The 18,369-nt window shown below is 33.0% G+C and overlaps 2 protein-coding genes across 2 annotated transcripts; one reads left to right on the plus strand and one right to left on the minus strand.

Moving 5' to 3' along the window:
* The first annotated feature begins 13,499 nt into the window (after positions 1-13,499).
* LOC122860026 (ubiquitin carboxyl-terminal hydrolase 14-like) lies at positions 13,500-14,610 on the plus strand. The gene is given in 5 exon segments (XM_044163668.1): positions 13,500-13,764; positions 13,887-13,984; positions 14,073-14,178; positions 14,244-14,485; positions 14,563-14,610. Coding segments are annotated over 5 exon segments (555 nt in total). The 5' UTR covers positions 13,500-13,675; the 3' UTR covers positions 14,583-14,610.
* A 1,085-nt stretch (positions 14,611-15,695) lies between these two features.
* On the minus strand, positions 15,696-16,856 carry LOC122860027. The gene is made up of 3 exons (XM_044163669.1): positions 16,845-16,856; positions 16,019-16,539; positions 15,696-15,852 (listed from the first exon to the last, which is right to left on the minus strand). The coding sequence occupies exons 1-3, from the start codon at positions 16,854-16,856 to the stop codon at positions 15,696-15,698; spliced, it is 690 nt and encodes a 229-aa protein (XP_044019604.1).
* Between the last annotated feature and the right edge of the window lie 1,513 nt (positions 16,857-18,369).

Here is an 18,369-nt window from a genome sequence, read left to right on the forward strand (position 1 = left end):
AATTTTTATTTAAAGAAATACAATAAATTAGAATGACATACAATAAAATTAATAATAAAAACAAAAAAAAAGATTGATGAGAACACGTGCTTGCGTGATGCAATTATTCAAGCATGCATTCTAACCAACCTTTTTTGTTTTTCTTATCAATTTTATTATATTTTCTTTTTATTTACTTTATTCTCTTAATTTTATTTTGTTTATTTTTATTTATTTAATAAATGAACGGTTTTTTATTATATTTTCCTCTTTGCAAAACACGTGCATGAAAGAGATTGCACACGTGTTCTGCATGAAGAAAAAAATATAATAAAAACTGTTTCAATTCAATAAATAAAAATAAACAAAATAAAATCAATAAAATAAAATAAATAAAAAGAAAATACATTAAAATTGATAAGAAAAACGAAAAACTTTAGAAAACGTGCTCGCGTGATGCAACTTTTCAAGCATGCGTCCTAACCATTCTTTTTTTTTGTTTTTTCATATTAATTTATGTTTGTTGTATTTTCTTTTATTTATTTTTTTTAAATAAATTAGTAATGTGGCGTTTTTTTATTATTATAAATATTAGATATTTTATTCTTTGCAAAACACGTGGGTAAATCTCTTGATCGCACACACGTTTAGCGAAAAAAAATATATAATAAAAAAGCCATACAACTAATTCATTGAATAAAACTAAAGAAAATAAAATGAATAATAATAAAATTAATTAATTGTATAATAAAATAAATGACCTACCTTTCTATTAACTCTTCCGCAGCTCATTTTGTATTTTTTTTTTAAAGTGTTTTCAAACAACCGCATTCCGTGACGAACCAAACTTTAAGAAAATCGTGGGAAATTCAGAAAACATAGAGCGCTGACAAAACGAAACTGCAGCGCCCTACTAAAGATATTATATGATAAAAACGGGAAATACATTACCTACTTTTTATGGGAATTTTGAAAATATTATTATTATGAAAGTTATCAAATTATTAAATTATTGGATTATTATTATTATTGTTATTGATGAAAAATAATAATATATAATAATAATAATAAAAAAACATTATTTAAAAGTTAGTTAAATTTATTAACAATAAAAAAAATGAAAAATAATAACAATTGCGAAATGTAATATGCCAAAAATAATAACAACCTTTGCGAAATGCAATATGCCATCTTGCGAAAAAACCAATATGGCGTCGTATGAAAAATGGGACCTCGGGAATTTCAAAATTTCAAAAATTTAAAATGGCGTCTTATAGAAAAATCAATATCGCGCCTTACAAAAAAATCGGACCCCCGATTGCGATTTGACCTAATTAATCAATTGGAGGACCCCTGTGGCGATTTGACCTAACTAATTAATCGATCTAATTAATTAATTCGGGGACCCCCTGCAGCGATCTGACCCAATTAATTAAGTCGTGGCCCCCCTGGGGTGAGGCCTCGCGGATTCCGGGAAATCAACCGCGAATCACAGCGGGGGGTCGCGGGTTTTGCCGGGGGGTGAGCCAGAACTCTCCTATATATATTACTGATTATTAAATTCGTGTATTCTTTGTGTCGGAAAAAAAAATTATCGGGCCTTTGTTGCCAGAGGCCCTTAGTCGTGTTTGTCTCTCTCTTTCGCTCTCACGCGTCTATCATGAAAATCAGGCGACACAAAGGATTGACTTTGTGTTACTTGTCGGGCACTGATTGCGTCACCTTTCTTTGTCTCAATAGTTGTTAGATTGCATGGCAACAATTGCTATTGTTATTATTCAAATAAAATTTAATATTGTTTAAATAAAAATTTACAAGGGCTGTCATAATAGTATATTATTTAATATATTTATTATTTAATTATTTGTCGGAATAAAAGGGGGTTTGAATTGTTTGTATAAAATAATTAGCTTAACTTGTAAATCGATAAATTAAATTGTTAAACTAAATTTTCGGGCCGTCTATTTATTGTAAAGTAAACTATTGACCGGGCCGTCATTAAATCAGCTAAATAAATTGTGTTTTGCGTAGGAATAGATTAATTAAAGTCACTGGCCACAGAGAGACTATAATTGTTTGATTAATTTATTTTAAACGGTCGAGTCATTAGAGAATTGATTAATTACAGTAATTGGCCAATCAGATACTGAATTGTTTAATTAATTTGACGTGTCAGATATTATATGAGGATTGATTAGTAGTTGTCTTGACTGATTCAGGATTTAAACAGCTAGCGAGTTGATTGAATAATTTGTTGTTTTGGTTGATTCAGAAAATTTATACTAATTATTCAAGCAGTATCCATGTATTGATATATCATTTCAGTTTTTCTCGATAAAATCACTGTTCGTTATTGTCATTCTGTTGATAATCCCGCGATTTTAGCCAGGCGGTGTTAATTAACGTATCTATTCAAGTTTTGTAAATAAATCGACCAATCGACCAATCGAGGCTCCAGTTATCGATTAATCGTAATGTCGATATATCGATTTATTATCAATTACAGTAAATTTCCAGAAATCACAGGTTCAGAGTAAATTGAATTAATTTTAATTGATTCTGGCTTAATATTTTGTTGAATTAAAAGATCTATCAGATATAACTTCGATTTTGATTCACTTTGTCGTCTCTTGTACGCTACCTTGACATTTGTTGTTGTTCTTAATTAATCAACATGTCTGCTAGTGCAACAGTCGTTAAAAGGCGAAGTAGACCACCGTGTAACTCCTCAATATCAATAAGTGCGGCTAGTTTTACTTCAAATTTAAACGGGAATCCAGCAGCTGAGTCTTTGGTTTGTAATGATGCTCCAGTTGTTACCTTAACACAGGCATCACCAAAGGATCAGACAGCTGGTGGTCTCAGTCGTCCCCCATCTCATCCAGGTTCTTTTCTTTCTTCTTTGGGAAGTATAGGAGACTTATTTGGTGATGATGTTGACACCAGGGATAATAATAATTCAGTAGATCCTGCTCAGCTTCTTGACCAACGTATCACCACACCAACAAGTCAACTTCTATTATCAATGCCACGCGTTGAAGATCTGTTTCTTAGGCCTTCAGGTGGCGGACTTAATCCACCCCTGGCTAGAGGTTCCACCCAGACCACCAGAAATTCAAAAGCAAAACCACCAGTAAATATATTGCGGCGTTTTGATGACCTTTTTCGAGACCAGGAAGGCCCAGTTCTTCGTAGTAAAGTCAATTCGCGTATACCTTTACGTGATGTTCTACCAAGTCGTCAGGTTGATCCTGATGATGATCTAGATGGTCACGAATCATCACGTCAACCAAAGACTAAAACTCAGGCAGATAACCGCCAAGTTGTAGGTACCAATCTTAATTGTCTCCCTGAGGCAACACTCAGTGTTCCAAGACGTCTGGTTGATCCTGAAGACGACTCGGAATACGCGGAATACGTCTGATACCTCGTTATCAGAAAAATAGAAACCTGTTGTATGATCAACGAGATTCTGGAGCAATCACGCGTCGTCTTCCAGAGACACAAACACATGTATCAAAACGCCATGAATACCCCGAAGACGCATTGGAATATGTAGATCCACCGCGTAGTCAAAGAACTAGAATTGTACGATCAACGAAATTCTGATGCTTATGTTCATCGTCAACCGTCAGAGTGTCAACGGGTTAGCTCAGGTCGTCAGGGTAATCCTGATCACGACTTGGAATACCGAGGCGCTCCGCGCTGCCAAGTAATCAGTCCATCACTTGAAGACCTCTGCATTTCAAAGCCGGAAACTCGTCGTCAGAATTCCGTGCTCAGAGTCCTTTTAAATTGTCACCTTCAATTCACGGAAAAATCAGAAAAGATGTAGAAGAGTTCTTGTTTAGAGTTGATCAAGTACGTGTGGTCACAAACTCTACAGATCAGGAAGTACTCTCGGCTCTTTCTTTTTGTCTGCGTGGGCCTGCTCTGACTTGGTTCATGACGCATCTCGAAAACTTACCTAGCTGGGAAACTACTCGGGAAGCTTTTCGGGATAGTTTCGCGGATCCAGATTATCAACGTCGATTAACGAGAAGAAATTGATAAACGAACTCAAGGTTCTAGTAAATCCGTTAGAAGCTATATTTCGGGCATGCGAGGCTTGTTCCAATGGACCAATCCACTATGGCCAGAAAGTGAGCGTGTTGTCTATGCGATACGAAATTTACTACCCTCGTTTCAGCGGTTGATTTCCGCTCGTACTTGTCCTACAATGAAAGCTGTAGAGGCGGGGGCAATACAACAGGAGAGAATCACACAGGTTGCTCAGACTCGTCGTCCACCTCCAAGACCAGAACTTTTTTGGTGTCTCGGTTTTGCTTGCCCTACATCGCGTACTGTTACGTTTGCTCATCCTCGACAATCACGCACCAACGAAGTACGTGTTTTGCTCCAAGAAGATGATCCCTGTGAGTTTAACTGTGATTACAGACTCGAGGAAGACCTTGAGTTACATGCACTTCATCGCGAATCAGAACGTAATCGTGATCGTGTAAAATTATTGAAAGTACCATCGAAAGTGGAACAAGGAACCCAGTGTTCACCACCTATGTCTCCCGTAATGTTGCCTCGCAATGTTATTCGTAATTCATCACCAGTTCCAGGTTTCGATTCTCAGCACAAACGTCCTGGTAGATTAGGGGGTAATGAGATCGAATGTTGGAACTGTGACTCTCGAGGTTATATTAACCGCGATTGCCAAGAACCACGTCGCCGATTTTGTTATCGTTGTAAAAGACCTGGCGTATCTTCTTGCCCATTTTGTAACCAGGGAAACGACAGTTGAGTCTCACAAAGCCGGTGCCTGAGCCTCAATTGGTAGAATTAACCCCGGCAAAAGTGACCAGTAAAGTATCCCGGAGTTCTGTGTCAAATCATAGAGATTTAACTCCGGAAGAAATACTGTCAACCTCACTGTCTCCTTTGGCTACGGTATTCATTCCAAAACCAGAACAGACGGTGGAAACTACACAAGACAAGAAGACTACAGCATTCCACCTTGATTTAATCGTTGGTCCACTTGTTATACGAGCCCTTGTAGATTCAGGGGCAAACAGAACTTTTGTTGGTCTAGCTACGACTCAGTTACTGGAACAATCAAGACTTGAGCAGCAGGCCATCCCTCCGAGACGTGTTGTTACGGCAAGTGGCCAAGTAGAAACTATTTTATATTCGGTTCAATTAGTTTTAGTGGTAGCAGATAAAGCCACGAAGATGGAAGTTTTAGTACTGCCATCTTTGTCGGAAGACTTTATTTTAGGAATGGATTTCCTTCAGACGTCTGGAATGGTGATTGATTTTGGGGACAGATCTTGGTTTTACCGGGACCATCCTGAACAATTGTTCGTACTAACTCCCAACGCGTCGGAAGCTCTCCATTGCCATTGGCTTAAAACTCTTGAACCGGATCAAGACTTAAAATTAAATAAATTTCTATCGAGTAAGCTCCCGGAGGCGCCACCACCAGATTCCCCATTTCCTGTCACTCCGCTTACCACGCACCACATTGACGTCAAACTATCTTGATGAGAACCACCCAAATTGGGACCAGTTTCTCCCCGAATTCCGCTTCACGTTCAACACAGCCTACCATGATTCATTAATGACATCACCAGCTTTTGCTAACACTGGTCGTGACCTCGTCTACCAAATTCTCTTCAGCACAGATTGGAAGGTCAATCCGATCTGGTTCCAGTACTGATTGAGGAATGGAATGAACGGATGAGACGTTTAAATATTCTTCGTCAAGCTCTGATCTTCGCTAAAGAAGAAGCGTCAGACAAACAGTCCGCCCAATATAATTTGTGACATATGCCATTTGAGTTCTCTGTTGGCCAGCTAGTCCTCAGAAAAACCCATCCCCTCTCAAACGCAGCTCAGCACTATGCAGCTGGAATGGAAAAACGTTTTGAGAGACCTTTTGTCGTAACTCAGAAATTGTCAGCTACTCGTTATGAATTGTCTAATTTTTCTGGCAAAGTTCTAGGCCAATCTTCCGTTTCTGATTTGAAACCATGGATAGCCCCATACTAATAAATTGTCACACAATTGCTACCGCATCTCGTTTTATATTGTTTTAGATAAGGGAGTTACGTTCGAGTAACAAGTCTTTGAGTGATCCTGCCATACTCAGGAGACGGACTCGTTCAGCTGGAAGAGACCGCAGCCGGATGAGAACCACACCACCTCAACTAGTTTACACCGATAGCGAGAGTGAAGCAGAAGACAGTGCAAAGGCATCACAACCAGCAAGTCAGTTTCCCATGTATCAATCACCGAAACTGTTCTTGGTGGATGACTTGGAACCTTTTCGCGATCAATTAAGGAAGTTAACTACAGCAGAGCCAAAAATCGCCACCGCCATATCGGGTGTCTGCTCCAAACTGAAGCAGTACCAAAAGTCTGTGAATCAGGCGACTACAGCTGCTAAAGAATTACTGCTAAAGAATCCGAGCTTCCTTGTCACGTACTCCAACAAAACCAAACTTTGGAAGTAATTTGATTGCATGGATAGATGTGGTTCCAAATACATCAGCGAACAACGGGTCCGTTTCAACTGGAGGTGACACATTGGACTGTACCCCAGGTACAGACTCAGAATTTGAGTCAAAAGTCTTAAAATCTGGTTCTGATGTGTTATTGACAGAGAAAATACCACGAGTAGAACTCATAAGATTTGATAGCCCAAAGGCTACTACCTCTAAAGAAATTCAGCTTCCATTTCAACCAGAGTTCAAAGCTTCGGATCCTCCAAAGAAAATTATCAGAGGACGAACTGGTAGTGGAACGAAACCAAAGATAACCAGTAATGATACTGTTATTGAAAGACTATCCTCCTCATAGAAACTCCAAGCATGGTAGATCCACTAGGATTGGGGCAGGATTTAAAAAATCATCCTCCATTCAGCTTCCACTACCACATACACGGAAACGAGATCCGATCTCAGTATCTATGTCGTTGGATACAGTCAAAAGCATGCTGCCAGATTTTGTCCAACAGATGCAAAAAGAATTATCCACACCAAGAGTGGATAAAGCCTCATATGCAGATGTAACAAAATCTGGGAGGATCTCTTAAATATGTAGGTGTTTCTGCAGGCAGTTTAACAGGTGGAACTCAATCACCAGTTACTCTACCCAAGGTCAAAACACCTGCCAAAAGTCAAAATGCAATGTTGGCTCCTTTGAGTAAATCGACAAAGGTCACCAAGAATAAAGTAACTGAGTTGTTGAGACCACTATCAAACTCATCAAAAGACCTCACTTCTTTCGGACGAACTTTAGATTATGCAGCTCTTTTAATAGTGCCACCTGGTATTCGTTGGTCCCGAGTTTTTCAGAAAACTGATACGACACCAACAAATATGGAGGAAGTTTCTTGTTCGGCAACTGCAGGTGGAAACCAATCATCAGCATCTCCATCCAAGATACTGTCGTACTCTCACAAAGTAGCAGAAAACTTAACTTGCTGGGATAACATGCCAGGTTCACCTTTAATGGAAGACACTTCAGATGGTATGCAATCACCAGTGCTATCATTAAAAGACTATTGCGAGACTTCCAGATGGAAACAATTTGTTTGGAAGAATCAGCAATAGTTCTAACAGCTGATGTTAGTCCAGTGATAGTTCCAGCCAAGATTAAGTTACCACGAACAACACTTGAAGTATTGAAGCGTGATTCACACAAGTTGGAAGAATTACTAACCAAGGCGGAACTATCACCAGTTATACCTGAAACTGCCAAACTTGGCCCAGCAGAAGCAGACGTACTACCTTGGAGATGTCTGAAATTAATTCAGCCAGGCCAGAAGTGGTACCAACCAAAGCTGAACTACCTCAAGTTACTCCTAACACCGAGAAATTTGTCTTCGCAAAGCCAGAAAAGAAGAAGAAGAAAAGAAAAAATAATTAGCACTGCCGTCATTGTGGTTCCCGTAAGCATCCAGACCGACGCTGTCCTACTGTTGGATCAGAGGCACCAAAACTAGCGGTACGTCGGGCTGGTAGTACAGAACTAGAACCACGAGAAAAGAATCGTCCAAAATTGGAAATTACGGAGACAGCGCATGCACCAGTCAACTCAGCACCAGATTATGTTATGTCTGGAGTTATGCATGCAGGTCGAGGTCGTTGATACCTTTGACAGTACTGCCTCTCAACAATCAAGACCTGGCAGTGTCTCCACAAAAATCGAGTCAATTACGAGCTCCAACAGAATTTGACCACTCCTGGTCCAGATTCTCGTCCAACGTGAAAAAAACCAGAAACTTAAAAAAAATAACGAAGTTCCCCCGCCGGGAATCGAACCCGGGTCTTTTGCTTTCCGGGCAAACGCCTTGACCACTAGACCACAGGGCTTCATATTTTTTTCTAAGTTTCATCAAGTTAACTCCGACGTCCTTCTATGCGTCAATTCAACTTGTCGCCAAAGACATTACTAGTATTATGTACAAAACTGTGAAACTGGTTAAGGTTGATCCTTACCAGAGCCATATTATAAAAGACCTAATTACATATAGTTTGTTAACTAGTTGAATAAAAACTTTTATACTTTTCTAAAAATTTATTTTGTTATATTCCGCACCATGTCCGAGTTTTTTTAGATTTGTTTCAGGAATTTCAGGAGCAAGAATCAATTGGACCTTGAACTTGACGAGAGATGAAAGAAGGACGTCGTCGTTCGTTGAAGGAGTCTGGGGAGGAGGCTGTAGTGATTCTCACTGCCTTATACACGGAAAGGCATCAAGCAAACGATAATCCTCCAACCAACGACTCCGTCTCATTATTATATATATATTTTTATTATTTAATATTTTCTTTTCGTATTTTTATTATTATTTTGTAGTATATTCTCCCCTTTTTATCAAGATAAAGAGAGGAGGGATAGCCTTGAGTGGGGACAGCTTGGTAGATGCGAGATGCTCCGAAATATCTTGGGCTGATCTAACTCTTTTGGCTGTGGGACGTGGTAAGATGCACACGTTTCGTGATCAGCTCTTGGTTTACGTATATAACGGTACTCATGTGTCTAGCTGGAGACCCAGCAGACACGTGGATTTTGTAGGTTAGTTTTGGCGCATTGTCCGTGTGAATCATGGACTGTTGAAAAAAAATGTTGTATAATTACAACAAGTTTATCTATCAACGAAAATAATTTCAAGCATCAATGTAAAAACTTTTAAAATATTTTTTTCTGTCAATAGATATTTAAGTTTTAAATTCATCAATCACCTAATGATCTATTTGATAAATTGAAAAAAATTTTTAATTAATATTTATGACCAACTAACATTGAAAATTTTGATTTGCTTAAAAATGCAAACCACGATTTTGTCTTCCAAATTTAATAATTCATTAAATTCATTTTGTTTAATATCTCTATCAATCTCTATTCTATCTAAACTTTTTGAATTTATTCTACATCAGATAAAAACCAGCTAAATTAGTGAAAAAAATTGCTGTATTTATACACCAAATTCTGTTTCTATAACAAAAATATTTCCAATTCTGGCAACAAAATTTCTTAAAATAAATTACTAATGAAATTGTTAAGATATGAGTTCATCATAAGTGTCAAATTTCTCCATTTTATTATTAGTATCATATAATAAACCTCCAATTCGTTAAATGACTGATATTTTTCTACTTTTTAACGAGATAATTCTCAATATTTTTTTTTCTTGTTTAGTTAATTTATTACTCAATTCGTTGTTTAAAATAAGAACACCTTCAAACATTTAAGACAAAATTTTTTTTGTAATAAATTCTTTATTTATTAGCAATATAAAAAATATTAACAAAATATTATTATTATTATTATTATTATTATTATTATTATTATTATTATTATTATTATTATTATTATTATTATTATTATTATTATTATTATTATTATTTTTATTATTATTATTATTATTATGATAATGAGGGTAAAGTGTCCCATTTTAAATATATAGGGTTTTTCTTAGACGTAAGATCTAAAAGCGTCAATTATGCATGGAAAAAATCTTTTATTATAATAAATCATCGAGAATAAAATCTGCTTTGAAAAATTTCGAACAAAAAAATCTATGAGTCATTACACGGAAATTTATGAAATGGGTCATTTATTTACACAGTTTTCATGTTTTACAAATTATAGATTATAAAAGACTACAAATATTGAATTTTAAAATTCGATTGCATGATGTGTATAAACCATGGAGTTGAATAAGCAGTGTAAGCTTTGCCTTTTTACTGTGTTGAAGCATAGGCTGTCGCTAAAGCCTAAAATTTCGGAGTAAGTCAGTTCAAAAACTATCAACTGCAGCGCTGACATCAGCCCTGCAACAAAAAAAAAGACGGAACGAAATATTTCTATTCACTCTAGCCTGTACATCTATGTTTGAACTAATAACTCGAAGTGTTCAAGGGATGTCATTTCTTGCAAATATTTTTACAATTTTTTTAATTTGAAACAAAAATTTTAATTTTAAGGTATTTTGTCGATTCTTCTCCGAATATTGGAATGCTTCGGAATTTATACAGTAGATTATTGAAATACTAATACATTCTATGTATTTTTTTGGTAATTGTTTGGATGCTTGTTATTTTTTCTTCAATTTTCGAAGTTGGCATTTTTTACCATAAGCTATAATTATGGAGAATGCGATTTTTGTAAAAAAAAAGTCCATTAAAATAGCAATATCTCTAATCGACAATATAAAAATGTAAAAAACAAACTATCGGGCTATAAAATGAGACAAGACAAAACGTATGGACATGAAATGAAAGAGGTTTTGATCAGGAATTATTGAGAAATCACTAGAGACCTCTTGTGGATGACTTTTAGAAACACAGTATTTCTATGAGTGCGAAAAAGACAAAAAACAGAAGAAAACTGTTATCTTACTTTTCGATTTAAAAAATCGGCAGAACCTCTCAACGTGGTTTTAATTACACCCTTTTCAAGAATTAAATAGATAAATGAACCAATTAAATTTTATACAAAAGTTCCTTTTAAATACATTAATTTCTGGTCTAAATAAATTCCACAGCAAAATATTCTATAATCGATTGAAATATTTGAGGCTAATGGCATTCCTTAGATACATTTGCCAATAGTTTTTTTCATAAATTATCAATGAAAGATGTTGCTAAGAAAAGAATGTAATGGAATAAATTAATGCGTAGTCTGAATTAATTTCTCGGCCATTTCCCACAATAAGTTCAATTCATTGCAGAAAATATTGCCATGAAATTAATCTAGACTGTTAATTAATTCATTTGCGGCTTTATTTTTTCCTTAGATACATTTGCCATAATTAATTGATGAAAAGAATATTTGCAAACGTTGCTGAGAAAAAGATGTAACCAAATAAGTTAATTTATAATCTAAATTAACTCTACAGCCATTTGACACAATAATTTTAATTTAATATAGAAAAATTTGCTGTGAAATTAGTCTAGACTACGATGTAATTTATTTGGTTACATCCTCTCCTTAGGGACATTTGCTGACAGCTTTTTCATTAATTAATCATGGCAAAAATAGCTAAGGAAAGGGTGTAACCAAATAATCCAAAGCCTAGATTAACTTTACAGCAATTTTTCCTATATTAAATTAAAATTATTGTATCAAACGGCAATGGAGTTAATTTAGATTATAAATCAATCTATTTTTTCTTCGTTTTCATATTGATAAAAGATTTTCAGAAGTTGATTCATCTCTACAGTCATAGTTATATCAATTACAAAAGAGGTTTGAGAACAGTGACGGAGTTGAGAGCCGTCAATGCTGCTGCTAAACGAGCTGTTAGCCTGTTTGATGAATACAATTCAACAATAACACAAAATGAAGATCAAAAGCGATTTGTCATACAGATTATGTCGGAATACCGTTTCCTGATGCAAAAGAACAAACAACGGTCATGTAGAAATTAGAAAAAGGAATAAATCATTCAAAATGTGTAAATAGATGTTTTTTGATTTTTTCATTTCAAGACAATATTTAATATTTAATAATATTAGAAATAGTTTAGGGTTGAACGAAATTTCGTGTAATGACCCATAGATTCTTTTATTTAAAATTTTTATTCATCAAATATATAAAGTATAATGTCATAACACTCATATTATATTGAAAACGTTGAAAACTAGCGAAATCGAACAAAAAAAAAAAAAACTTTAGCGTAATAAAAAAATTATGGAATGACCCATATGAATTTTTTTTTTGAAGTGAAACTTCTTTTTGGAGGGTAGGTGAAAAAAAAATTCGTCACGAAAATCGGGGACGGAAGTAGCAACGCCAGATAAAACGTTGCATGCAACGTTTGATGCATATATTATAGGCAGTATACATATAGCATAGCGTTTTCATATAGCATAGGCAACGCAGTATACATATAGCATAGTATACATATTAGTGGTCTTCGATTTTTGCCGATGTATCGACAAGCCGATTTTAAATCGGAAAGTATCGAGTACTTTCACTCGATACTTTTTTTGGGCCGATGTATCGATTCTCGATACTTTTTTTCAAGAATCGGAAAAAAAAATCGGGTGTACTGAGCCAAGAAAAAATATGAAATCACTTGGTTAATTTTTTTTATGTTGGATTTTTTTTTCTAATTTTATTTGTTTGCAAACTATGGTTCTATTATATTAGAAAAAAAAAATAGTGTTTTTACCATTTTTCACTAAAGTGATGATATCTTTACCTACCGAGTAACGTATGGCCTACCGTGAAATGGGATTTTTTTTAATTCAATAAACAAATCAATAAATAATTATATAAATAAATAAAATCATTTTTTTTTTTTTATTAAATTTTCTGAATTTTCTCATGAATATATAGTTAAAAAAAATAAAAATATTATAATCAGATGATAATTCATCCAAAAAAAAAAAAAAAAAAATACTCGATACTTAAGTATCGAGTACTATTTTTAGCCGATGCATCGATTTTCCGATTCTTAAAAAAAAAAGTATCGATACTCCGATTCCGATAATTTGGTAGTGCCTCGAGTCAAGTATGAGAAAGAAAATGTATGTGTGTTGATGAGAATATATGTGTGAGATGAGATTTTCAATTTAACTACTACTAACTACCGTGCCTTATTATACATCAAATATTTTGTCCCCTTCCGTCGCGAATCTACTAGAAATTTAATTAAAATATGATAGAGTTAAATGAGGATGCTGAGGTTTGGTAATGATCCTATAAATCGATGTCGAGCTTTTTTTTAAAAAAAAAATCAGATTTTTCCGTTGCTTAATTATATTTAAAGCATAATTTTTGATATTTACGGTCTTTTCTTTTTCTCAAATCGACCAGATTTCTTCCGTTCAGTTGGTAATAATGGTAAAACTTTGCAATTATTTCTTTTCTCTTTTTTTGTGTTGCTATATTGGCTGCGCTGCATAATTTTATTATTATTATTATTTTTATTTTATTTATATTCATTCATAACATAACCTCCAGAATATATTGTTGACTCTCACGTCAAATGCAGTTAAATGTAAGAAAAAAAATAAACAACATAAACAACATAAATATATATATAAATAAATAAATAATATAATATAAATGAATATTGTTTATTGATGAGCTCATACTTCAGTAAAAAAAACCCCAAAATGCACTCATGATTCTTGACAGCATATTATAAAAAACATTCAAGAGTTGCTTGTCAATATGGTCCTGAAAAATGTCATCAAGAAATTCAGCATCTCATGACAAATATATCAATATTATTTATATACATACAATACAAAACATCCACCGAAAATATTTAAGGTATGTATCATTTGTTTATTTATTTATTTATTATTTTACAAATTATTTTATAAATTATTTAATTTATATTATTCAAGGAATCACCAATTACTCATCAGTTTGAAAACATTTCTTGTTTTTAGTCGTGACTCTGTTAAATATTATGATGAAACTTATGAAATAATAATATTACCAAATTTTACAAGTATGAAATATCCATCAGTTGATTTACCAGAACAGGTATAAATAAATAACGCTAATTATAATATTATAATATACAAATTAAAATATAAATAAATGTATTAAAAAATTAAAATTAATTTTACTGATAGTAAAATCAATTACTGGAATATTAGAAGCTGAATCAGCAATTAAAATTGGTGAAAGAGAAGCATTAGCTGGTACATGGGATGGTGAAGCAAGAATAATAACAAAGTAATTATACGAAAAAATAATAATAAGTTTAAGTATAAATATTACTTGTTTTTTTGAATTTTTAGACATGCAACAACATTGCCACAATTAAATAATGGTAAAAAAATACCGCCAAGTAATTGGAAATGTGAAACATGTGATTTGACACAAAATTTATGATTAAATTTGACTGATGGTAGTATATTATGTGGACGTAAATTTTTTAATGGTACTGGTGGTAATGAAATGATTAATGATCATGTAATTAAGCATTATCGTACAACTGGTTATCCACTTGCTGTTAAATTAGGTACAATAACAAAAAAAGGTAATGGTGATGTTTATTCATATGATAAAAATGATACGGTTGATGATCCAAATTTAATAATACATTTATCACATTAGGGTATCAATATTTCAAATAGGGAAAAAACTGAAAAATCAATGATTGAACTTGAGCTTGATTTGAATAAAAAATTTGGTGATTGGGTTGCATTACAAGAAGCATCAAGTAAATTAATACCAATTTATGGTGCTGGTTATACTGCTTTACATAGTCTGCAATTGGACGTATTTAAATTGTGTTATGCAAACATTATTTATAATACCAGATTTTATTAAAAAATATGTTGATGAATCAGTTAATATATTTAATGATAATTATAATGATCCAGCAAATAATTTTGATACACAAATATCGAAACTTGATTGTGGTTTATTATCTCGTAAATATTCAATTGAACGTGGATATCCTGGTTTTTCATCAAATCATCAACAAGATGCACAAGAATTTTTTTTACAGCTCATTAATATTATTGATCGTCATTGTGCTAATTAATTTAATCCAATTGATTGTTTTAAATTTAAAGTTGAAGAACGTTATCAATGTAGTAGTTCTGGTAAAGTAAAATATATATATATTATCCATATACACCAGAATATTTATTACCATTACCAATACCACTTGATGGTGCAATTAATAAAGTTGAAGTTAATACATATGAAAATGAAAAAAAAAACAGCTGAGCTGAATGGACAATCATTTGATACAAATAATACAATTATTAGACCACATATTAAATTATCATCATGTTTTAAATCATGTTTATATTTATAAAAAAAACAGCACTCACACTTTTTTTTAAAAATAAACCTAGATGGAAAATTGGGGAATTAAAAAATTGACAATAAATAAATTGTAAAAAAAGTTTCTTTTTGTTTGGTGTAATACAAATTATCTTTATTTAGTTTTAGTTTAGTCCTAATTCTTTTTTTAATATTTAAAAGGTTATTTTTTTTTTAGTTTTTCAGTACGTTTGTTTACTTATTTATTATTATTATTATCAAGTAATCAATACTTGATAATAATATATTTATTTACTTTATTATTATTATAATAATATTATTTATTTACTTTATTATTATTATAATAATATATATTATTATCATTAATTTAAATTAACTTTGTACTTTTCACATCACCTTTTGTTAACCATATCACGTTTTTTTTTTTGATTAAGACTTCTATATAAAATTTTTTATAAAAAAAAGACATTTTTCCCACTATTAAATGCACCTCGACCATCTCGTGTACCTCCTTGTCTACCTCGTCTACCTCCTCGTCCTTGTCTTCGTGATCCTCCATCACCACCACTATTGGTGAGTATAGATTTAAAATACTGTTTTCGCCAATATCTGCAACAAATGATTAAAAATTTATAGTTTATTATTGTTATTTATTTTTTTAATTGTTGATTATTGTTGATTAAATTGGAATTTTATTGTTGTTGTTTGTTGTTCATTTTTTTTATTTTTATATATAGTTAATTAATAAATTTTATGACATTTGTTTATTGTTTACCTGAAACGTTCAGTATCATCGACTGGCATCTGCCCAGGATTGACAGCTACACCACGTCCTCCATAACCTCCATAAGCAGCAGCATTACCACGTCCAGTATTTTCTCCTCTCAATCTTCCAGCACCACCAGCACCACCACGACCAACACCACGAGCAATATTATCATAGACAGGTACCCCAGCAATACCACCGACTGGTACACCTCGTAACATTTCCTCACGACGAGCAATTGTCAAGTCAATAGCATCACCGGGATCATCATTGAGGTCAACAGCAGCACCAAAATCACCACGATCATCAGTATTATCATCAGCAATTTGATCAATATTATTATTAAAGATAACATCATCGAAAGCCGCACCTGGAAGATCGTAGCCTTCCTGAATGAATTGTTCTTCAATTAAATAGAGCTGTGCTCGAGCTTGCTCGTGACGTCGAGCAAGGTCATCTCTGCGTCGTGTTCGAGATGCTTCCTCTTTTTCACGAGCACGCTCAAAACTTTTCAGTATATTTATAATGTCCTGAAAATTAATTATATATATTGTTATTATCATAATATTGTATTTAATTTGATAATTAACAGTCGTGAATAAATAAACTCGTAAGTTAAAATAATGAATATATAAATGTTATAATTATTATAAAAAAAAAGTAAAATGAAGGTTATGTTATTTTTTTGGTAGGACTATCTTACAATATCTTACTATTAGAAATTATATTCATTATTTTAACATAAAAGTTTATCTATTCACGACTATTAATTATTTATTTTTTTAAAATTGAAATCTATTTTGTTAACAATAATTAATAATAAATATGAACTTACTCCTTGAGCCATGGTTTTTTTTTTTTTTTTCTATTGCCACTGCAAAACAACGATAACGAGGCCTCGCCTTTGCAAACCGCTTACGGAGTTGTTTACAACAACCAAAAAGACTAGAGACCCTAGAGTCTTTAGTTTTCTCGATAAGAAGCTTCGTTTACAACGCGAAGTATAGTCGAAATAGTGATCGTACAATTGTATTGTAAAATTATTCCTGTATTCAATGGTATAATTATAGCATAATTTTTTATAGATGCCAATGAATTAATGGGTGCATTTATTTAATAAAAATTTTTTTTTCGTTTTGCAATTTCGCCCTGTAATACCGGCCAAAATTTTATAGGAAAGAACTGTTTCTTGTAGTGGCAGTACTGGCACATGACATTATTTTTTTTGGCTTCCAATTATTAGATGGATAACTGTTCAATGTTTATATCAAACTGAAATAAATAGAAAATTGACTTGTTGTGATTGTTTGCTATTGTCACATAGGTCGTACCACACATTATCGTAAACTGTAAAGTCTGGAATATTGCATAGAGAATTTCATCACTTTTGTCGTTGTTTCTGCTTCTAGTTTTTAGTCGGTATTACAGGGCGAAATTGCAAAACGAAAAAAAATTCTTTATTAAAGGAATGCACCCAATTTATTATTTATTGTTGTATAATAAAAAAAAAAATTTCGACAGTTGTGTAGTGGTGTGGATTAAATAAATGAGTAAGTTCATTACAAAGGAAAAAAAGAGGGCACTTTCAACTATCATAGACTTATGTAGTATCATCTGTATGATTGTCTAATAACCCAAAAATTGTGTGTTAATTAGTAATTAAGAGTAGCATTACATTAAGGGTGCATTCCTTTAATAAAAAAATTTTTTTTGCTCTGCAAATAATGCTCTATATTACCGACCATTTTATAGGAAAAGCCGTTTTTAGGAGTACTGGCACATGACATTTTTCCTGATTATTGAAGAAATAAGAATGATTGTTTAATGTTTATATCAAACAGAATGAATAGAAAATAGACATAATGTACTTGCTTGTCATTGTTACATAGGTCGTACGAGACATTAGCAAAGTTTGGGATATTACATAGAGAATTTAATCACTTTTGTCGTTGTTTCTGTTTCTAGCTTTTTGTCGGTATTACAGGGCGAAATTGCAAAACGAAAAATTTTTTATGAAAGGAATGCACCCATGCACACACTCTATTAAAAATTTTTTTTTCGCTCTGCAATTTCGTCCTGTAATACCGACTAAAGACTAGTCACAGAAAAAATGACAAAAGTGACAAAATCCTCTATGTAATTATCCAGACTTCAAACTTTTACGATAATATTTTGTACCACCTATCTGACAATAACAAGCAAGTACAACAAGTCTATTTTCTATTCATTTCAGTTTGATATAAACATTAAACAATCAGGTTATTTCTTCAATAATTGGAGCCAAAAAAAAAAAAAAAATGTCATGTGCCAGTACTGCCACTACAAGAAACAGCTTTTTCCTAGAAAATTTTGGTCGGTAT

The sequence above is a fragment of the Aphidius gifuensis genome, unplaced genomic scaffold (genome assembly GCF_014905175.1).
Source record: "Aphidius gifuensis isolate YNYX2018 unplaced genomic scaffold, ASM1490517v1 Contig2, whole genome shotgun sequence".
Lineage (NCBI taxonomy): Eukaryota > Metazoa > Arthropoda > Insecta > Hymenoptera > Braconidae > Aphidius > Aphidius gifuensis.

Excerpts from the sequence above, each read along its gene's own strand:
- LOC122860027 (XM_044163669.1), bottom strand. Across the intron at positions 15,853-16,018 it reads GATGATACTGAACGTTTCAG|ATATTGGCGAAAACAGTATT; the intron begins GTAAACAATAAA and ends CATTTGTTGCAG.